At 51.1% G+C, this 20,298-nt stretch overlaps 7 protein-coding genes across 7 annotated transcripts; 3 read left to right on the top strand and 4 right to left on the bottom strand.

Moving 5' to 3' along the window:
• Positions 1-37: 37 nt before the first annotated feature.
• BO97DRAFT_456890 (heme-dependent catalase) lies at positions 38-2,631 on the bottom strand (the record flags this gene model as incomplete). The annotated part of the gene is made up of 5 exons (XM_025699191.1): positions 2,321-2,631; positions 2,028-2,253; positions 1,540-1,955; positions 1,321-1,485; positions 38-1,126 (listed from the first exon to the last, which is right to left on the bottom strand). Exons 1-5 carry the CDS (start codon positions 2,624-2,626, stop codon positions 38-40), a joined length of 2,202 nt encoding a protein of 733 aa, XP_025549392.1. The 5' UTR covers positions 2,627-2,631.
• A 1,484-nt stretch (positions 2,632-4,115) lies between these two features.
• BO97DRAFT_456888 (uncharacterized protein) lies at positions 4,116-5,154 on the bottom strand (the record flags this gene model as incomplete). The annotated part of the gene is made up of 2 exons (XM_025699190.1): positions 4,680-5,154; positions 4,116-4,620 (listed from the first exon to the last, which is right to left on the bottom strand). The coding sequence occupies exons 1-2, from the start codon at positions 5,081-5,083 to the stop codon at positions 4,116-4,118; spliced, it is 909 nt and encodes a 302-aa protein (XP_025549391.1). The 5' UTR covers positions 5,084-5,154.
• Positions 5,155-6,389: 1,235 nt separating this feature from the next.
• On the top strand, positions 6,390-6,658 carry BO97DRAFT_426761 (uncharacterized protein; the record flags this gene model as incomplete). Its single annotated transcript, XM_025697155.1, has 2 exons — positions 6,390-6,463; positions 6,517-6,658. The coding sequence occupies 2 exons, from the start codon at positions 6,390-6,392 to the stop codon at positions 6,656-6,658; spliced, it is 216 nt and encodes a 71-aa protein (XP_025549390.1).
• A 584-nt stretch (positions 6,659-7,242) lies between these two features.
• On the bottom strand, positions 7,243-9,210 carry BO97DRAFT_349913 (uncharacterized protein; the record flags this gene model as incomplete). Its single annotated transcript, XM_025691933.1, has 1 exon — positions 7,243-9,210. The coding sequence occupies one exon, from the start codon at positions 9,208-9,210 to the stop codon at positions 7,243-7,245; it is 1,968 nt and encodes a 655-aa protein (XP_025549389.1).
• A 3,709-nt stretch (positions 9,211-12,919) lies between these two features.
• On the top strand, positions 12,920-13,612 carry BO97DRAFT_407118 (EthD domain-containing protein). Its single transcript, XM_025695579.1, has one exon. The coding sequence runs from the start codon at positions 12,994-12,996 to the stop codon at positions 13,396-13,398; it is 405 nt and encodes a 134-aa protein (XP_025549388.1). The 5' UTR covers positions 12,920-12,993; the 3' UTR covers positions 13,399-13,612.
• Positions 13,613-15,596: 1,984 nt separating this feature from the next.
• On the top strand, positions 15,597-16,298 carry BO97DRAFT_407117 (uncharacterized protein). Its single transcript, XM_025695578.1, has one exon. The coding sequence runs from the start codon at positions 15,835-15,837 to the stop codon at positions 16,084-16,086; it is 252 nt and encodes an 83-aa protein (XP_025549387.1). The 5' UTR covers positions 15,597-15,834; the 3' UTR covers positions 16,087-16,298.
• Positions 16,299-16,751: 453 nt separating this feature from the next.
• On the bottom strand, positions 16,752-18,935 carry mfsA (glucose-inactivated glycerol proton symporter STL1). Its single transcript, XM_025695577.1, has one exon. It carries the CDS (start codon positions 18,795-18,797, stop codon positions 17,178-17,180), a length of 1,620 nt encoding a protein of 539 aa, XP_025549386.1. The 5' UTR covers positions 18,798-18,935; the 3' UTR covers positions 16,752-17,177.
• Positions 18,936-20,298: the final 1,363 nt, after the last annotated feature.

Here is a 20,298-nt window from a genome sequence, read left to right as displayed (position 1 = left end):
CTACGGCATTGCACCAGCCAAACACCAGTCAACCACCTCACATATCATCCAAGGCAAACCGATCCAAGAACCGGAAAGTGTACAACCCCTCCAACACATCCTTCGCCAAAGCATCCACACCTGCCGTGGCATTGCCACCAACGTAAACTCCCTCCCTGCTCAGCTCAATACCGGCACGACCCAAGGCCACCTTGCCACTCCCCATCGCGCCAACGGGCTTTCCGTACCTGAACGCATCCACCAGAATATCCAACGGCCGTCCCACAGGATAGAACGTAGTGCCCTTGGCCGTCGCATTCGCGGCGCCGAACAAGCCCTCAATACCATCACCCACCACGACCGCATCAAAGCTCGTAGCATCGGACGTCGCATACGTGGCATTAACCCCGTCAGCAAACACCTCCGCAACAACCGAGACATCGACACCATGCGCGGCAAGCTTCCTCGCCAACTCGGCCCCCTGCGCAATGGACTCCTTGCTATCCTTCGACGCCAAAAAGCCGACCTGCAGCCCCTCCACGCTCAACAACCTGTGCCCAAACGTACCCACATTCGCCGTCTTATTAGTCGTGTAAAACCGCTCCTCAGGCTGCGGAACCTCCAACCCAAGGCCCCGGGCCACGCGACTCGCCAACTCATGACTCACGCGGTTAAGCTGCATAACCACATTCGCCCGAACATGCGGACTCGACACCTTCGAATTTTCAAACACAATCGCATTGACAAGGAACTGCTTCTCCGCAGGAACCAGGGAGTTATAGAACAGCGCAGGCTGCGACCAGTGATCGGCAAAGGTGGGGCTGGGCGCGCGCACGAGATGGCCGGTGAGCGCGCGGAACGGCGAGGTGAAGAACCCGTTGCCGGTGGTTTGGTTGGCCTGCTGCGGAGAGGTATTTGCCCCCATGCTGTTGGGCGTGTAGGCCCAGTTGTTGAGCGGGATCTGCTGCTGCCCGTAGCCGTCGCGGTTGTTGTTGTGGACTGGCTTGCGCGGTCGGTTCACGGGGAGTTGCTCGAAGTTGGGCCCGCCGTGGCGGTTTACCTGTGTATCTAGGTAGGAGAAGAGCCGGCCTTGTAGGAGGGGGTCTTCGGTGAAATCTATCCCGCGGACGACGTGGCCTGGTTGGAACTTGGGTATTCGTTAGTTTGTTTTGGTTCTGGTGGTGCTGTTATTTCTGGGTTTGGCTTGAGGGGCCTGGGAAGTTGAAAGGAAGGGGGGTTCCGGGGGTTCTCCCCGGGACGTTTATATTCTGGGTAGAGGTTGAGGCGTTTGGGCAGTTGAATGGGGAATTAGATGGGTAGAGGAAAGGGGAGAGGACGTACGCCAACTTGTTCGACTTCGGCGAAGTAGTTCGTTGGGTTGGCGTTGAGTTCCATTACGCCCAGCGGAGTGAAGGGGACGAGTTCTTCAGGCACGAACTTGGTGGGATCGAGCAGGTCGAATCCGAAGCGCAGCATGTCGGACTCATCCATGATTTGAGCGCCGAGCTGGACGGTGAGTTAGGTATGATGACACGAGATTAAGGTTTGGGGGCGGCATACCTCCCACTTGGGGTACCGGCCGTTCTGGATGGCATCGTGCAGATCCTGTCGGTGGAAGTCGCTGTTCTTGCCCGCCGTGGCTTGGGCTTCGTCCCACACCAGACTGGCAACGCCCTGGAGCGAACGCCACCGGTAGCGAATGACCTTAGTGGTGCCGTTAGCAGTCACAAACCGGAAGCTGTGCACGCCGTAGCCGTTTATGTGGCGGTATGACCGGGGGATTCCGTGTCCGGCCATCACCCACAGGGCACTGTGAAGAGCGGTGCTCTGCTGGCTGAAGAAGTCCCAGGCAGATGTGTGGGCTGTTGCAGCCTGGGGGATCTCATTATGAGGCATGGGCTTGATGGCGTGGACGAGGTCAGGGAACTGAATAGCATCCTGGATGAAGAAAGGGGCGATGTTGACTCCGACGATATCTACCAGGGGCCCGTACGTTAGCTAATGGCTTCGGCTTACGTATACAGAGTCAATGATGTGTTCAGACATACCATAGTTGCCTTCGTCCGTGTAGAACCGACAAGCGTGACCGTGAACATCCCGCGCCGTGTCAACACTGCCCCGGAAGCCGACCACGGTGGAGAAGCGACAGAACATGGGCGTCTCCTTGTCGGCGGCGCTCAGAAAATCAGCGGCGGTGACGTTGGACCAGTTACCGTACGATCGGAAGGTTCCATAGGCACCTGCACCTCGGGCATGGACGACTCGTTCGGGAACCTATCGGGAAGTTATCGGTGTTAGTGGCGCACGCAGAAGGCAAGATAGCACAGGGGATAGCACGCACCCGCTCATGGTCGAACCGTTGCAGCTTCTGCCGGGAAATAAAATCCTCCAGAAGAGTCGGTCCTCTGGCTCCTGCCTTCAGACTATATTGGTCTGAGATGGGAGTACCAAAGTCGGTGGTCATGTAACTGTCCGTGTCATTGAGATAGAGTGTCTGGTCAATGGGCTGTTCGACGACCTCAACGGTGTCGGCCGCGTTGTCGGCTCGCTCCGTGAAGCGAGAGGGAGTGCCCATTTCTCCAGACAGAAATGGGCATTGAGCCCCCGCGAGACCAGCAACAGCTGGCAAGAGCCAAAGATGGCGCATTTTGGCTTGGTGGACGATAGTACTAATAAAATCTCAGTGTTGATGGCTGATACGCCCTCCGGTCGTTCAGCGAGACCAGCTCCCTCGCAGGCCGCTTTATGTACTTCTCCATTGCTACCAAACAATGTCGATCACACAATTACTTAAGCTGCGAATTCCAGACTCCGTGTTCATAATCAAGACGGAACTGTCTGGCGTTGGCAGCCCATCATAACCTGTTTGATCGAAGAGGGCCCACTTGATCCATTATTGCGACCGACCAGGGAGTGTATGGCACGACGATGGGCAAACAGGCTGCATCGTACAACAACATTTACACCAGAAAGCACAGACAACGGTTCGAAGCTCATAGAACTTCTGTTTGGGCCAGAGACGAGGCGTGATATCGATAGCGGCTAGCCAGCCTACGCCTCTCACTTGGAACTGTGAGTATGGACGAGTATACCACGTTGAACTGCTGACAGCAGTCAATCCAGCGACCAAGCTGCCTCGCCAAGACGTATGGTCTAGCCAGCAATGCTTGGTAAGAGCGATGCTTTTGTTCATTTTTGGGCTTAGGGCTGCGAACGCCCGAATGGGGCGGGAGTATCTGGTGCTTACACTGCTTGGTAATCCCGACGACCTCGACCGTTCCCCGGATCCACCCCAGCGTAAGAAACCTAATCGCCACAACCGTCACTTCACAGCGTGCTGGTGAGGAAAGTAATCCACATCCTCGCAATATGACTGAGTAGTCCTTCCTCCGTGGTCAAGGTCAGTGGTATGATTTACTCCACTGCGCTGGTGATGTCCTCGTTCCAAGGTAATCCCACCGGCATGGGGCTTCTACAGAGTTCTGCGGTGCAATCGATCAATTGCCGAGGTATGCACGTGATGTTGTCAAGAAGATCCCTCGCTCTCGAAAGGGAACCCGCTGGCGTGGTGTTTCGCTTTCTTGGCGTAGTCGCGGACGTGATAGATACATCGAGTGAAGATGCTGATCCTTATGAAAGACAGCGGTCAACTGTCTCAAGTCTATCTCATGTGTGAAGATCAAAATTCAGGTAAAGAAGGCAAAAGTCCTTGTTATCCCTGATATTCCGCCAAGCAACTTTACCTGCAACCGTTCCGACATTGTAGTGTCTCATTGTAGTATCTGCTGTGATGCTTTCCAATTGTCTTGGCCAGAAAACAGCCATGAGAAAGCGGTGAGTCATCCATACATACCGCCTGCCGGATGGACGACTACGCGGCAGAACCTTCCAAGTTTGCCAACGCATTTCCTAATCGGGAAATACTCTCCGCCGTCTGGAGAAATGTAGTCGGAAGATGCAAGGGGCAGGTCCTCAGAACAGGAAACCCATTTCTACAAAACAAAATATGATTGTGAAAGTACCACTGGTTACTTAAACCGACTTTGACGGTGGGGTGCATGCAAGAGGAACCAACCCACTTGAACAGTGGGAAAAATACCGCCTGAGCAGCGGGAAATTATGCGCCAGCTTCTCGTTCAAGGAGAATCTCTGACCACGGGACGACTTAGCCACAGTGAAGCGAAAAATTCCACGGGAGAATCATTCCCTCGTACAAAGCTATAGAGCTTGGATTGTCGGATCACGAGACGTCGCCCTTCCATACATCCATAGATGATTCTTGCATGCCGGGGTTCGACCGCTGACAACAAGAGAGTAGGAAAGGTCTCCTCCTCGGGGAAAAGATAAGGATAGGTCTTTCTTTCCACGTCCATAGCGTCCAAAAACTCTTCCTGCTCCTTCTTGGTGTCAATCTTCACTTGGAACGCTCGACTCCGCATGGCGGAGACCAATGCGATCAATTCTCCATATAAAATCTCGTGTTCCCAGCCAGCCTTCGGTTGTAGGGCCAGAATAGTGAGGTGGGGAAATACGACCCCTTGCTCTGGAACCGGCTCGAGGTAGACCTCAACGGCCCAGGGGGGCCTGTCATCAGGATAGCACCCTTGGTTACGGAGATCGAGATAAATGGGACAAGGGAGGCTAACGAAAAGGGTCTTCATCAGCATCGGGACTATTTAGTTTATGGCCGGATCCCTTACAAAATTTTCCGCAGCTTGGCCGGTGGACTGAACACGCAAGTATCAGTGTAGTCAACTATAAAATCGCAAAGCATGATTATGCTATCCATAAGGTCGAACCGGGTTGGCTCTTCCGGAAGGTCGGGAAATGGTCGGGCTAAGACAGAGGTATCTCGAGATTGTCCGATCACCTCAACCATGGGCTCGAAAAGAACCTCCGGGGGGAACTTAGACGCCGATGATGGCATGGAAAGATCTTCAAAGTCGTAGTCGATGATGTGCGTGATGTCGTTGTAGCCATCGAGGCTGAGATGTCCGTCTTCGAGTACTTGGGTCTCATCCTGCAACAGCTGCTTCAACAACGTGTCCAGTAGGACACGGGTGCGGTGATTGCAGGTACGTTGACGTCGAGTCGATGGAGACATTTTTCAAAGAATCTTCGAAGACTCTGTTTGTGAATTTTGAAGGTGAAAGTTGTGTCGAATATGAAAGTCTTTTGAAAGGGCGGGAGAGATGATTGTCGACATCAACACGCGTACCACCCCGCTAATCTATAACACTTCCGGGATTACGCACCTCTCACCTCATCATAATCCGGTATATCAGCCAGCTCGCAGTAGGAAAGTTATTGCGACTAATACAGATGGTCTGAGCATTCGAGTGGTATTCAGGAATGGCTGGCTAGCTTTATCGTCAATAAAAATAGTCCAGACATGTTCCTAGCCAGCACCAGAACCCGGGGACCAGTTTACTGATATGATGTCCTTGCCCGATACAGTCTCGGTGCTTAAAAGTATTTAAGAGTCCTTGGCTGTATTCATTCTTCTAATATCGCGTACTTCCATAAGGAGCTGACTCTTGTGTTGCCTGGTTTGCCAAGCTAGGGTCTTGATTAGACGCTCTGCTACCCAAGTCATTATTGAGTATATGATTGCTTCCTGATTCAGGTACTCAAAGACTACAGATACAATGAATTCTAGCTTCTACTGAAAATTGTATCGAATGTGCTCCTGACCACGGCATCATAGTTGACAACGATGCTTTATATTTGCTTGAGGCGTGATGATGATATTTACGGGACTTAATCACAATTCTGAGCGCAACCATGGTGAATAGAGATGGACTGGTTGACCAACTTCACGCCGAACGGTGGTGAATTTGTTCTAACTAAAGAGAATCAATAAAACTCCTAAGCAGAACATAGTTTTTTTGAGGCAGCCATCGTTTATTCTATCTTATTTCTCCCGTGTTGATTCCGTCCCCTGTTTTCCTCCTTGTCCGTGACCAAGCACCATGTCTACGCGAACGGTCAACATGAACAACACTGGGCCACAGCGACTCAATTAATCAACGGTAGTGTCGCTTTCACCAACTATTTGCATGCAATTCGAACAGGCGCTGCCTGGCAAGCTCCAGCCCCAATGCTCGGTGACTTCCAGTCGGTTCTTGCGTGTCAGGTGGAATTCCAGGCTTCGCAAAGTCGTCGAAAATGTTGTCATCCATGGCTTTCCCAACTTGCTCAACGCCATAAGAAACCTGAGCCCCACTGTACAACGACGGTGGTCAGTTAAAAGAATGCAATTCTTGGCTGATTGGGGTAGGATTGGTCGGCAGAAAAGATATTTCACAGCAGATGTGGACGAAGTCCTCCAAGATGTTCGTACAGCGGAAGCCAGAGCGCTGGTGGCGTGCAAGGTCAAGCCCAGAGGTACCAATCCTATAAAGATCACAATGCAAGAAATTGCCGAGCTTGTCGCCTTTGTCAAGGAGTTCCCAGACTCGAACTTCAATGCTGGGATGCGCATGTTGGTCCCACTATCTGGTTGTTTATCATCTTCATCGCTAACAGCGTCACCAGCCGTATCCTCATCTCGAAAGCCGCGGACGATATTTACTTCTCATTCCTTGAGTATGGACTGGTGTATTCCCGCTGCTCAAGCGGTCTTTTCCCACTGATCAAGTGGGCCCTCCGGCGGCGAGCTCGCACCTCATCGTGGTGACGGGGTCCAGTAGCCAATAAACCCGTTGGTGAAGCAAAGACGAGCTCTGGCACACCCTTTCGTTAGGCCCCCGCGTTAAGTATTGTCTAACACTGAAAGCCTCGTCGAATTAGAGATTGTCTTTCTTCAAATCTGTAAATCACCACTCTCAAGTTTCCAGTCATGTTTGTGTTGGGTGATTAGCCTTAAATTTGTAGCGCGGGAGACTGCCCGTTGTATGTTTATACTATGCGACCTATGTTGAGACAGTAGCTTTACCAAACTACGAATCCAGCCTCTTCCCGTGCTCCTGGTTTCAATTTTGTATTTCTGCAGGCTAACCCCGACGACTGCTATACATCCTTCCGGAATTATGCGACTTGAATGGCCATCGGGGCTGCATTTACCACAGTATGCTAGTTTCCTGTGTTCCATCGAGATCATTACAGGAAGTTAGAGACAATCGCCGATCTCATGTCTCTAGCTTAAGCGCGCATATGTTGAAGTGTGCTCCCTGGCAATAGAACCTACCTTTCTCACAGAAAATGAAAATGGGCATAGAGAGTGCTTAGCAACTTGCGTCAGGCGTGTCTGCCCTATATTCATTATAAACCTGTCGAGATGTCCTCTACGATCGCTTTCCACTCTGGTGGAAAATGCATACCCTCGCTCCCATCCCACCCGCCAGCCATCATCGCCACAGCGAGCAGCAACGAAGACGACGCTGGGAAATATGGAGTGGGTACAACGGTCCCGACGGGGTTGCCGACATCATCAAACTGGAAGTTAGGGTGTAACAGATAAGAGATCGCCTGGTCAATGTCCCCTAAGCGGATGGCCGTCATAGCCAGCATTGGAAAGTCCCATCCGTACGACTTAGAGAAGTTCCACGTCTGCGCAATTCGACCCATAGTCGCATTGACGATAGACAAATCCACCCCCACCGTCTGTGGCAGAAGGCCATAGACAGCTATTTGGCTAGGATGGTCCGACGTATATCTGCTTTTTGTCCACATGTCTGGCAGATCCGCACAGATGGAGTACGCGCCGTCCGCGACGGGCAACGGTGCGAGATTATCCAGCACATGCGTCCATGACGCTGGGATCTCCCGACCCTGTCGCGTCTTCCAATCCGAAGCGATCTTGAGTCCGAATCGCCAGTATGCCAGCTCGAAGGTTGGATTGTATGTCGAGTTAGGGCTAGTGTTCTCCGAGGACGGGTACATGGGCGGGCCAAGGTCGTACACCTGGGTTGACACGTTCCACCACGCATACGAAACCATCCATGTTGCAAGTTGATCCAAGATTGTCTCCCATCTTCTCAGTGTGTCGGTGGTCGGACTTGTCCGATATTCCAGCTCCGCAAAATACATCGGATGTGGTTGTTGCCAGATCAGGAGTGCGTTTTGTGGGCCTGGGGCTGATGCACCTGAAGGGTCGCTCATCTTGCCAAGGCGTGCACCGGTGTATCCCTGCCTTGTGGCGCGCTCGACTGAAGAGGGCAGAAATCGTTCGTAAACACCGAGACTCCGGTTCAAAATGTCCCATTTGTTCCAACGGGCCCAGTGGCCGAGGTGCCAGAATACCATCTCGAGGTGAAATTTGCCGTACCAGCCGTTGTTCTGGAGTCCAGACTCTTGTGGCGGGTCATGCCCTGCACTGTTGACGGCAAGCAAGTATCGTGAAAGGATGATACGGCGCTGGAGTTCTTCAGCGTCCAAGGAGGTAGAAGCCGTCAAGTCGACGAATGAGCCCGATTCCCAGTAGTCGTTCCACCATTGCGTTGAGGCTTTCTTGACGGCGATGAATGATTTGACTTTCGACTGCAATGATGGAGAGAACATAGCGCTAAATGAGAAGGTGCTTGCCTTTCCAGCAGGCTGGAGAACATAGCGATGAGTCCCGTTGATCGGGCCGCGGATACTGCCTGTCTGCTCCCATGCAATAGTGTTGTAGTACTCCGTGCCACCGACTTCGTGCTTGACCACAGCTGATTGAGCGGATAACCTTTGCAAAGCAGTGATGTGCTCTCTGACCAAACTCAAATTCCCTACAAATGGAGCCTCGAACTTGTTCGCGCCTGTGGTCAATGGGTAGTCAAAGAACACACTCAACGACCCATTAGCCAACAGTGCAGACTTCACGTCCACAGAGACGGTATCAGACAGTGGGTCCGCTATTGTCGTGACTAAGACTTCTGTCCCCCGCAACGTGAACTGCGAACTTATTACCCCACTGTAGAGATCCAGACTCTGCACAATACCAGCCACTTCTTCACTTGGGATGTCCCCCCCTTGGTATAGAAACCCGATTCGACCCAGGTTGGCTCGATGCGGGTTGGCAATCAACCACTGCGAGATTGCTGCCTCGGCCGGGTTTTGAATATCGTAGTTGACCAGGCGATCGTGCGTCCACCAGTCCATGCCCGTGAAGTCGGACGGCTCCGTCTGGCCTGGAGTGGTTGGTAGCGAGTCGTTGCACCAACACCAGGTCGACAGGATGTTGAACGGCAGCAAGCTTTGCAGTCCGGTGATGTCAGCCCCAAATGCAAAATCCCCGTTTCCGACTTGCATTGGCGTTGCGGACGACAGGTTCGTTCGGACGGGGTTGTATCGACGGACGACATCTCGGCGATTGATGGGTTTTTGTGTCTCCTTTTCTGCATGCACTGACTCGACCAATGACAGAAGCACCACAGTAACGATAATAGGGAGGGCAAGCATGGTGCTTGGCAGCACAATGATGCAATATCGGCTGGGCAAGTCTATGTCTTCGATCTATCCTCAAGTTAGAAAACCATTCTTTACTCGAGGGTGGAGTAGAATGACCGTCTTGACGTGTTATTTATGTGCAGACTTCGGGCCTCGGCCAAGCTATCTCCGGTAAGATGCATATAGCCTGAACACATACGCGGTGACTTGCTCATGCGGGCTACGCACTATTCGTCATTGGTGGAACTATTTGCGAGGTCGAAGATCCTTCCCCCGATTTGACCGGCGATCTTTCTACAAGCCTTATTTCTCCTTCGCAGGCGTCTGCGTCGACTGCGAGTGGAATATTGCAACCTTGGGTGAAGGGATCATAAGTTGAAGTTGCAGATCGACCCCAAACACCATCGACGTTTATCGAATGCTGAGCTTGCGTCCAAGGTACAACACTTGACTGTGTTCCAGAGATCGCCAATCGTCGGGTTTCCCAGGTTCAACGTAACTGTACCAGAGTACGACGGGCAGAGGAGACTAATCAATAACAGTATAAAATATGCCAGACATGTCTTCCGAACTTCCAAGCTATATCATTCAGGCTCTCCTTATACTCTACGCTGGTATTATATGGCACTTGGAAAATATCTGGTACTTCCCTTTCGTACCTGTCATTGGCGCAGTCGCCCACCCCCTATCCAAATCGTAGCAGTCCCGTCTAATTGATACCTTGGAAATGACCATAAATGTCATTGCAGCGTTGAGCTAGCAAGGGGCATAGGGCAGAATACGGGCCAGGGGCGAGTTCGGCTCCCGCTCGACGGCAAAAGGAACCGAGAGGTGCCCGATTCCGGCGCTAAACCGCCTTCATTCACTTACTGTCTCACCATCTCACCTCAGCAGTATGTGTGTACCTGGATATCAACCAAACTAGCCTTGATATCACGCACAGCCCCTCTGACTGACTCTAGTCTAGCTCTAGCTAAATAGCTGCCTTTCTCAACTCGGCCAACTTCTGCTCTTGCCTCTCACCCCACGAGACTCCTCCCAGCCGACAGCCCAAGAAATTCATTCTCATCACCCCTTCATCTTCCTGAAGTAGACTGTATCTCTGAGATGATGTCTAAGCCTGACTTTATCTCGCTTCCTCTCGAGATTACCCGCAGCATTCTCAGCACCTGTTCCTCCTTTGTTGATGTTCTTCATCTCGCGGCTACGTGTCGGCAGCATCGTGAAATCTGGCATGAGAATATCAACTTTATCTATCAATAAGTCAGCCTTCGAGCAATTCCATGTCGACGATATGCCCGTCTTCTGCTCGTCGACCAAGGTGGACCGCAACCGGGTGAGCGCGTGACTGCTCAAGATGTCCTCCAAATGACTCGAAACGCCCTCGAAGTGAAAACGTGCGTACAGCGCTTTGAACAACAATATACCCCCTGCCGTATGACTCGAAGGCGTGCTTTTCTCGGCTTGTCAGATTCTCTGAACGTCCAAGACTCATTCGTGCTATCTACCAACTTTGGGCCCTGATGATCGTCGATGAGGCACATAGGAAGCGACAGAATACCTTGATTCTCAAGGATGTCTGGGTTCTCTCAGAGCTTAGATACGGATATGATCTTGAAGAAGCTCTGGAGATGCTTCAAGCAGAACGGGAAAATCTAGCGTCAGACTTGTTTACGCTTGGTACCGACCTTATGGTGGTTAGACGACGCATCAATCGTGAGGTGCTGAATGATTATTACTCTGACGCGCGATGGCTGAGCAAGGAACATGGGAGAATGGAATACATCTCCATATGGGATCGATGCTACGATGATTTCAGAGCTGATGTAACATGGATTAGGGAGGAAGGGGCAGGATTGTATCATGAGCCGCTCTCAATGTTTGGTATGATACTTCAGATGAGGAACTGATGGGTTAGACTATGCATGATCATTTGACGACAGTTCTAAATGCAACTTCTTATTGAACCTGAAAGCGCTATTGAAGGGGCCCGACACACGTATCGTTGCCCTTAAAATTGGATAATCTGTCACCGTAATCAACAGGGTAAGGATAACATTTGAGAGAATGGCCTAACCTTCGTGAAATTAATCAAGATCTGAATAGTGAGTTTGTGACGAAGATATGCCATCTACGAATTCATTATGTAAGACAGAGTTCAGGGAGATGGAACCACTTGAACGCTTAGGGACTATCAGAAATACCCCGCCTGGGGGAGAATTCGCCCAAAGGCAGGCTTAGAACTGTACCAGAGTCGACTCTTCAGCTTCCTATTCACGCTCTCAGTAATGATGTCTAGATTGCAAGTGGTTCGGACACTGAGAAGAAAAGCCAAAGAGGAGCGTGTGCGAGCACTGGAGACCCAGGTCAGCGATCTTTACAGTATCTTACAGTGAGCGCTTTATCTGACCTTTCCTCTAGCAAATCATGTGACTGATTCTAATTTACCATTCAGGTAATTTTCGGATCGTGAGGGTCATTCAACATCGGCAGCATTCGAGCAAGTTGCGCACACTTCACCTAGTGACAGCATTTCACAGGCCGATTCACAAGCTTTCATTAGCCCCAAAGCCTTCTCGCATGCGAAATAAGCCCCGCTGATCCTGTCATGGTAACAATGTACACGCAGCTTATTGTCGAGTGCTCGGGGCGACGCATTGCTTTGATTACAACTCCCCGACGGTGGTCACCAACATCTGGACCACAGTCAAAGCTCTAAATCGGGATCTAAAGTGCGCATTTGATGCAGTCGGCACCAATGGGACTGGAGATACCCCCAACTCGGCTAACTTGGTGGCTGACTGCGTGACGGCGCCAAATGCCACACTAGTCTCGGTCGTGGTCCAGCGAGATCCCCGGTTCATGATGCCCTTCTACGACCCCCAACATAGACGTGATGATCAAAGTCCGAGACGCGCCGCATCCCATCACCATTCCTGCTCGGCCGGCGAAATATGACCGTGCGTGGCGAGCGCTGCGCTGGGCGGTGGATCATTACGGTCGGTAATTTCGCTTGCCTATTGTGGACGCGTTTGAGGGTAAGACGGACGATGCTCTTAATGAGCTGAAGGCTATGGCAGACCGTGGTCGGGGTTTTGGAAAGCCGGCGTTGAGACATCCGTTGCTGTAGTGTGAGAGTTAAGATAATGCATTCGTCTCGTGAGGCTGAGGCTCAAATAGCTGTCGGATAGTGCAACGTCTACTTTAACATCGTCACAATATCAGTATGCTGGGTGCTTCCCTAGTGATTCGAATATAGGGCCATCAGTATATTGCAAATCAGAACGAATGGTGATGTATGGCCACGGATTGTAGTGAGTGCTACATGATACACCAAAAGATATTATGTCAGCGGACATCGGCCTTGCTAACTACTAACTAGCTAAAATGACACCTTACTATATGTTCTTGAAGTTGCTAGAACGTTCTTGTCGTGACTAGAATATTATGACTCTCGCTAGAATATTCTTGTTGCAACTAAATATTGTGTCTGTGTGCACCTAACTGTTCAGAGGGCCTTATAAACCGACACATTTCTTACTCATTCGTATTTCATCACAATAGCACCTCTCCTCACAAAGTTTCCACCCTTACCTTACCCCTTCCGAACCAGCTCCAAGACATCTACAACCCTCCAAATCCACAATGCCATTGACACTGATCGTTTTCCTTCAACGGAAGTCCGGCACCACCCCGGAGTTCTTCAAAGACTACTACGAGAACCAACATATCCCCCTCGCCAAGGAGATAGCGCGCAGTTCATTCCCCACTCATCACCGACGCCACTATCTCGTCCGCCACCCCCGCAATCCCACGTCAACGGATCCCTCCAACGCCAACTACGTCCCCAATGTGTTCGCAGGCGAAGCGGAAGATTTCACCTGGGATGTGTACGTCGAAATGATCTTCGAAGACATGCAGCACTTGCAAGCTTTCCGAGCCGCCCTGGACGCGCAGAGACAACGTCTTGCAGATGATGAGAAGAACTTCATGGACCGTAGCAAGGTTTATCTGGCTGAGATTGAGGGCCCGTTTGGTACTGGCCTATGAAAATTGTATGCATCGTGGTGGTAATGAGGATGGGAGAGATACCAGCCAGATTGAGTATCGATGGGATTCAGGTTTTATATGTCCTATACTAGGTTAGTATGCCTTTTTTTTGTTTTTTTGTGGAGCACCACGAACAGTTTGATCTTTCGCACCATTTTGTTCTAGACCCAGATATCGTTGGCGAGTGGCTTCATGGTCGTGATGTAATGAGGGCGTATGTGTGGTTCAATAAAGGTTATTTGAAACGTGGTAAACTCTTTTTCCCCGCGATTATAAAGTCTGCGTATCTCCGCTAGAAATGTTGCTTCTCTCCTAATTATCCTTTGATAGTATACACACCTTATCAGCCCTTCCATTCGAGACTCCCAAGGTTGCTTACCTGGACCTACCAATCTTATCAATCCGTTGAACCCCTCCCAAGATTAAGATTTCCTGTCGCGATTTTAAAACCTCATCTACAGCTGAACCGAGCTTGTGAGCTTCCATCATGGCAGATCCCCAAGATATTGGCCCTGCAATGAGAATCCCGAATTCATCCGAAGAAGACTACATTGACGAGGCGCTATTTGGCCGGGGCCTCCGAAGCTCGGAATCCTCAAACGATTCCTCGACGCACGACAAGGCTTCTGGTATCCAAACCTATGACGATGCCAAGGAAGATGAGGTGAACAGGAGACTCTTCGGTGACGAGCATGGAGATTCCGTGCAGTCGAACAACGACCAAACAGCCAGCCATGGCCAACCGGGACTTTGGACGAAACCTGTCGCGCAAGAGGTCCCCCCAGGGTTAGGGGGCGTTCTTCGCAGGGGCAGGTACCTGTAGGGCAAGATGCGGCGGAAGACATATCTCTATTTGCCCAACATGCTGACGTGTTCCGGCGTTGAATTGATGTAGTGTAGATGGATGGATTCCCGCATGCCTTTATTTCCCTGGTGTATTTTTATCATTATTATTTTGACTATTTCTGCAGGGCAATTCTCTTTTTTTTGTTTCTTTTCTCCAGTTAGGGGATGATGTGAAAATGACAAGATGTTAATTTGTGTTAGGACTGCGTCTCATAACTCCGACAAACGACAAAGGGTGAGCTGTTATTAGTCAAATGAACAATCACCCGGGACAGCTCATTTGGCACAGTAGACGCATAAGAATTTTGCATGTTCAGGACATTTTTTTGGTGGCACTATGCATAAACATATAGCACTAATGCAGCTTGTGACTAATCAATGCACTTCCAGGATCTCTCATTTCCAATTATCGAGTAGCCATGCTATGATCACCTTTACGCAAATATAGCTGCCTGTTTCTCGAGCGAGCTATACTGCAATCCGAAATCCATTGAGGACCGTCCTTTGTGGCTGGTTCTCACATGAATGAGCCGAACCTGGTTTGCATTGTCAGACCATGGCGTCTACTTTGGATGACGTTCCGACGAGTAGTGAGCCTGTTGCAAGGACTTTATAGCTTATAGTTATCTCACAATTGGTTTAGCCGATTAGTCGTTTGGTTTGTCCGGAGACTCGGATTTGTTTTGACGCGACGGCTCGAAATGGAAAAGGCTTTATCGGAAGGTGACTTCGTGGCAGAAAGCAACACATTAACTTCTTGGAAAATAGATTTATCTGTCTCGAGTAATCCTATACCAGAAGCCCCCTCGTTGCACCCTTGTTTCAGCTGCTACATAGTCATATGGCGCTGAGGCTCGGATTCGGTGTTGGGCCGCGCTAGCAGCTCGGAGTCGGGGTTCGGGTCCAGCTCGCCATACAATCGCCCTGTGTGTGTGATTCAAGATGCACAACTGTCTCTGGTCCCGATAATGCTAGTACAGTAGGTAATATTTACCATTCTCATTTATCTCGAATTACACTAACCCAGACCAGCCAGCCCGAAGCCTACCGTAAACATGTCATGGGCTCTCGAGCACTGGCGCCGGAATACCATGGACTGAACCTAGATGTACCGCCATTAGTCCACATCCTTGTCAGGCAACGCCAATAAGACAGGCATCACGTCTGGTGTGGGCTATACGTCGGAGTCGGTGTAGGTATTGCATCACTCTCCTTGAATTCAGCATACACCGCGAAAAACTGTTGCCTGTGAACCATTGGCTTCACGCATTCTCATTGAGCTGCCTGGGACATCGAAGAGGTATAAGTATGACTATCTTGCCTCTGTGATCTGAGTATCATTCTCACCCTCAGAGCTTACCGTTCAGCTCTTCATATCATCTTTTCTAGCTCCCCATCCCTCTTGCCATCAGCTTAATTTTATCTTCACTTAGCCAACTCGGAACAGAAACCCAACTCCGTCCCAAATTACATACCTCTTACTTGCTCGCCGAGAACATTTAAACTCAACTACAGACCCACTACAAACCATCATACTACCATTCCGTACGCTCATCTCTATATCACTCCAAGTCAACAGAGAGGGAGAGAATGACATCCTTCACCGCCATTCAACGTCCCCCCTCCGCACCCCTGGGCAACCTCCCCCGCACAGACGCACAACTTGCAGGCGACGCATGGCGATATCTATCGCGGCAGGTGCGCAAACTCCGGCGGCACCACACTCCCAATGGTTCCCAGCGACAAGCCTTGCCAAACGCAGAGACAGACTCTGTCATCAGTGAGATGGAGACATTGGTTGTGACGGAGGACGAGAAGAATGGCAAGGAGACTTCGGGGTAGCGAATTGCTGTGCTGGGCATTATCGATGCTTGGCGTTAGCTCATGGTTTGGGAGTTACCATTGCCTGAGTGGGTGGTACTGCTTGTGGTCATTGGTTTATCATGTTGATATGAACTTGGAGGGATATACATTCACCAAAGTTCATGGTTGGTCCTTCTGTTTCGGGTTGAGCTGATCGGCCGAGAATGTTGGATCCATAGATTATCTGTGGCAATTGAGTCAATCTATTCTACTTTAATCAAATGTTTGATCCACTCATGCAGGTACACGACCACGTGGGATCAGGAATGTAGAGTATAAATCCATCTTGCAGTAGAGCTTTCCTTGGTGACTAGCTTAGACTGCAAGGGAGGTGGGCCCGCTCAAGATGCAGGCTTTAATAAGATCACAGTGGTCGGAGACTTGGCTTGGGTCGTAGGGATATTACAGTTGAAGAACAGATAGGCAGTTCGTGGTCCTCGGGTATGGTGCGTGCCATATGGTTGTTTGTTGCTGGGATTGAATTCTAAGAATACTTTGGCCTTGATCGGTGACAAGCGTTGCAGGTCCAGGACTAAATCCCTAGGATTCAGGTATTCAGAGTAATTACATACGTGTCTACTTCAAGATAGTATAGAATGGCACAGAAAATGCATTTCGGTTGCTGATAGTCTCTATCAACGAACACAAGGATATCTATATACCATCTGAATCATCCCCTCTTGCAGCAAAGAGAAGAACCCCACAGCAAAAAAATTCCATACATGAAAGTGTCCACACAGACGGCCTGTGTGTGGAGTCGTAAAAACAACATTGTCCGATCACATCATAAAAAGAGCAATAGCCAATGCGGAGAATCTTTGGTGTGCAAGGTAAGGCAAAAAAAAACAACAATCAAATCATAGCGAAAGACATTAACATGAAAGGATCGGTGCACGGTTGAGCGGGTAGTTGCTCAACGGGCGCAAACTTTCGATGGGGGGAGTATCAATTCAGAAGACAAGCAAAGCAACACGGCTCCGACTGTACATGTATAAATGCGGGGGAGGGGTATCTGATGATTATTTCTTTTGGGTTGTTTGACGCGTCGCACGCAGGATGAGATGAAATCCTTAGTAGGTTTCCTTGCGCTCCTGACTCTCGCCGCTGCTGAGAGCCAGCTCGGCCTTCTCGGATTCGTGGGCGACCTGGTGCGAGGGGACGTCCAGACCGACCTCGGCAGACATCTGGGCAATCTGGGCGGGAGTGAGCTTGGGCAGCTCGTTGGCGACCTGATATGGCCACTTCTTCTCGAGGTGGGCCTTAGCGAAGATGATGTCGATCTCCTCAAGGTCACGACCGGCGGTCTCGGCGTAGAAGAACCAGGCGAAGGGCACGGCGCAGAAGTTGACCAGGGCGAAGAAGAGGTAGAGACCCCAACCACTGGAGGAGGAGAAGACGGGGGTGAACATGACGACGGCAAAGTTACAGATCCAGTTGGTGCAGGTCGAGGCGGCGGCGGCCATGGTACGGGTGCGGAGAGGGTTGATTTCGGGGGGGTAGATCCAGGGGAGGGGCAGGGTGGTGAAGGCGAAGAAGATGATGAAGAGGAAGATACCAACGATAGCACCCTTGGAGTTCTCGGTGGTCGGGTCGATCAGACAGGCCATGGTGATAATAAAACTCAAACCTTGACCCATGAAGCCGATGAGGAAGAGCTTGCGACGACCAACCCTCTCAATCATGAAGAAGGAGGGGATAGTGGCAAGAGCGTAGACAGTGGCGAAGACACCCCCCAAGATCAGGGAGAGCCGGCCCTCCATGTCCAGGTTCGTCTGGAACAGCAGGGTCGAGTAGTAAATGGCAGCGTTACAACCGGTGAACTGCTGGAAGAACTGACCAGAGCAACCGATCATCATGCGCTGGAACTCTTGGGTCTTGCCGAAGGTGAACAGGGTCTTGAAGCTAGCCTTGTTGTCCTTGGAGGCGGCGAGATCAGCCTTCATGAGGTTGTAGTCGGCCAGGACCTGATCGGAGTCGGGCGAGAGATCGTTCAGGGCAGCCAACACCTCGCGGGCCTCCTGGTCGTGGCCGCGCATGACGAACCAACGGGGCGACTCGGGGAGCATCAGGGCACCGACGGTGACAAGGATAGCGAAGATGATCTGGAAAGCAACGGGGAACCGCCACTGCACCGAGGTGTTGACATAGGAGAGACCGAAGTCCAGCCAGTAGGCAACTAAAGTACCGACGGCGATGATAGCGCCTTCGAAGCAGACCAGGAACCCACGGTTGTGAGCGCGAGAGCATTCAGACTGCCAGACAGGGATGGTGGCAGTGTCCATGCCGTTGCCCAGGCCGGAGATGACACGGCCAACAACGAACTGACCCAGACCCCACTTATCTCCATAGGAGGCGGTCGAGATGACAGCTCCGACGATCATGATGATACCACCAGCAACCAAGAGCGGGGTGCGACCAATGCGCTCACCAAATATGAGAGTGAAGATAGCACCGAAGAAACAACCGAGTTCGTAACAGGAGGTGACGGCACCGCGGAGGACAGAGACGTGGTCGTTATCCTTGCCATCTCCAGTAGCAAGAGCCGGGAACTCGGCGGTGAACTGGTCACCGGAGATAATACCGGACATCAGACCCTGATCATAACCGAAAAGCGAGAAACCGAGGACGGAGACGATAGTGATGGCCAGCCGGAGCTTGCGGCCCCGCAAGCCGGAAGTTGCTGTCCACATGGTGACTCAAGAGATCTCCGAACCTTCAAAAACGTATACCAGTAGAGGGATGGTATGCGTGCTATACTGACGGAAGGAGGAGAAGAAGGAGGAAGAGGAGGAGAAGGAGGAGGTAGTGGTGACAGGAGATATGTGTTGACAAACAGGAAAGATCTTCTCAAACCAGGGCCAGGAAAGCAGCAGCAGAGGGTTTATGTATGTTTCGAGATACCAATGCCGAGAGGACATAAGACTTAGTCGGGAAGTGGTATAGGGCATGTGTCGCGAGCCGCCAAGGGGGCCAAGAGGACCAAGAGGGGCACTACTGGGGCCATTCATGCCTGCAACACCAATAAGAGTCTTTGGGGCCCCGCGAAAAAAAAGCTCAGTTCGGGGTCAGGGCGCCATTGACGTCACGGACTCAAATGCAACGCTGCTATGGTTGCACATTTTCCACTTGGCACTCGTCTGTGGTTCAGGGCACTGGCGGCGCCGGAAAGAGTAAGATTGCCGACCTAAACACCCATCCTTTGAATGGATTTGAATGAATCGGATTGATCCTGATACCTGAATCCCTGCTTGGTGCGGGGGAACGATGTGGAACAGTCATAAGCGATCCATTCATCGGACATTCAATGAGAATCAAGTCGTCGAATCGCCAGCAGGGATGACAGCAGTCATCTCCCGCATGGCCACGCTTCCCTCACTTTTCTCCATGCGGAGAGAGATAGATAGCAGCACATGGAGGGCCGGATTAAACCGGTGCGAGTGGTGGACAACCAACCACTTGGCCAAGGGACGCTGGATCCACTCCCCAGTGCCAAAAGAGCGGATCTTCCCCTTCCCTTGCCCTAATGGGATTGTTGAATGTCGAGTCAGTCCATCCCACGACGGTAAGATTCCGAGTAATAATCTCATGGGCCAAGGGTCGAATGAAAGCTGTCCCGGCCGAGATTGCCATCATCAATAATCCTTTGATTCGTTTCAGTTACCGTTTTTTCTTTGCTCCGCGCTCGCTGTTTTAACCGCCGAAACCCGGGTTGCCGCGCCGGAAGGCTAAAGCTTCCAGGATGGCGTCCCGGACAGCGTCGATCCCAATCACATGAAACCCGAAGCAAACATTTCCAGCCTTTCATCTCTCGGGGCAAAGAGTCAGCGAGATTATGAGAGCCAGTCAGCCAGTAAATGGGTACTATACTACCAAAAACGGGAGGAAGAGGAGTAGGTCGGCGAGTTACCATGGGAATTAGCCGACATCGAGAAAATTCTTCAAAACCCTACAGATGGGGGAACTATGCGGTGGGCAAAAGTGGACAACAGAGAATAGGCATTAGGCATCCGTGGGCGGACCCCATACCCCATACCGAGATTTCTGCGGGTCCGGGGGGACTTTTGCGGTCCTTTCTCCTCTTTTTTTTTTTCCCTGTATGGAGTTCCCTGTGAGGCTACAAGGCTACGAGAATAAGTATTATAGCCGTACTACGAACCGACCACACACAGACCGCATATCACACACCGCCGT

This window comes from Aspergillus homomorphus (genome assembly GCF_003184865.1).
Source record: "Aspergillus homomorphus CBS 101889 unplaced genomic scaffold BO97scaffold_31, whole genome shotgun sequence".
In the NCBI taxonomy this organism is placed as follows: Eukaryota; Fungi; Ascomycota; class Eurotiomycetes; order Eurotiales; family Aspergillaceae; genus Aspergillus; species Aspergillus homomorphus.
This window is presented reverse-complemented; position numbering and strand designations above follow the sequence as displayed.

Excerpts from the sequence above, each read along its gene's own strand:
- BO97DRAFT_407118 (XM_025695579.1), top strand. The coding sequence starts at position 12,994 with ATGCCATTGACACTGATCGTTTTCCTTCAACGGAAGTCCGGCACCACC.
- BO97DRAFT_407117 (XM_025695578.1), top strand. The coding sequence starts at position 15,835 with ATGACATCCTTCACCGCCATTCAACGTCCCCCCTCCGCACCCCTGGGC.
- mfsA (XM_025695577.1), bottom strand. The coding sequence starts at position 18,797 with ATGTGGACAGCAACTTCCGGCTTGCGGGGCCGCAAGCTCCGGCTGGCC.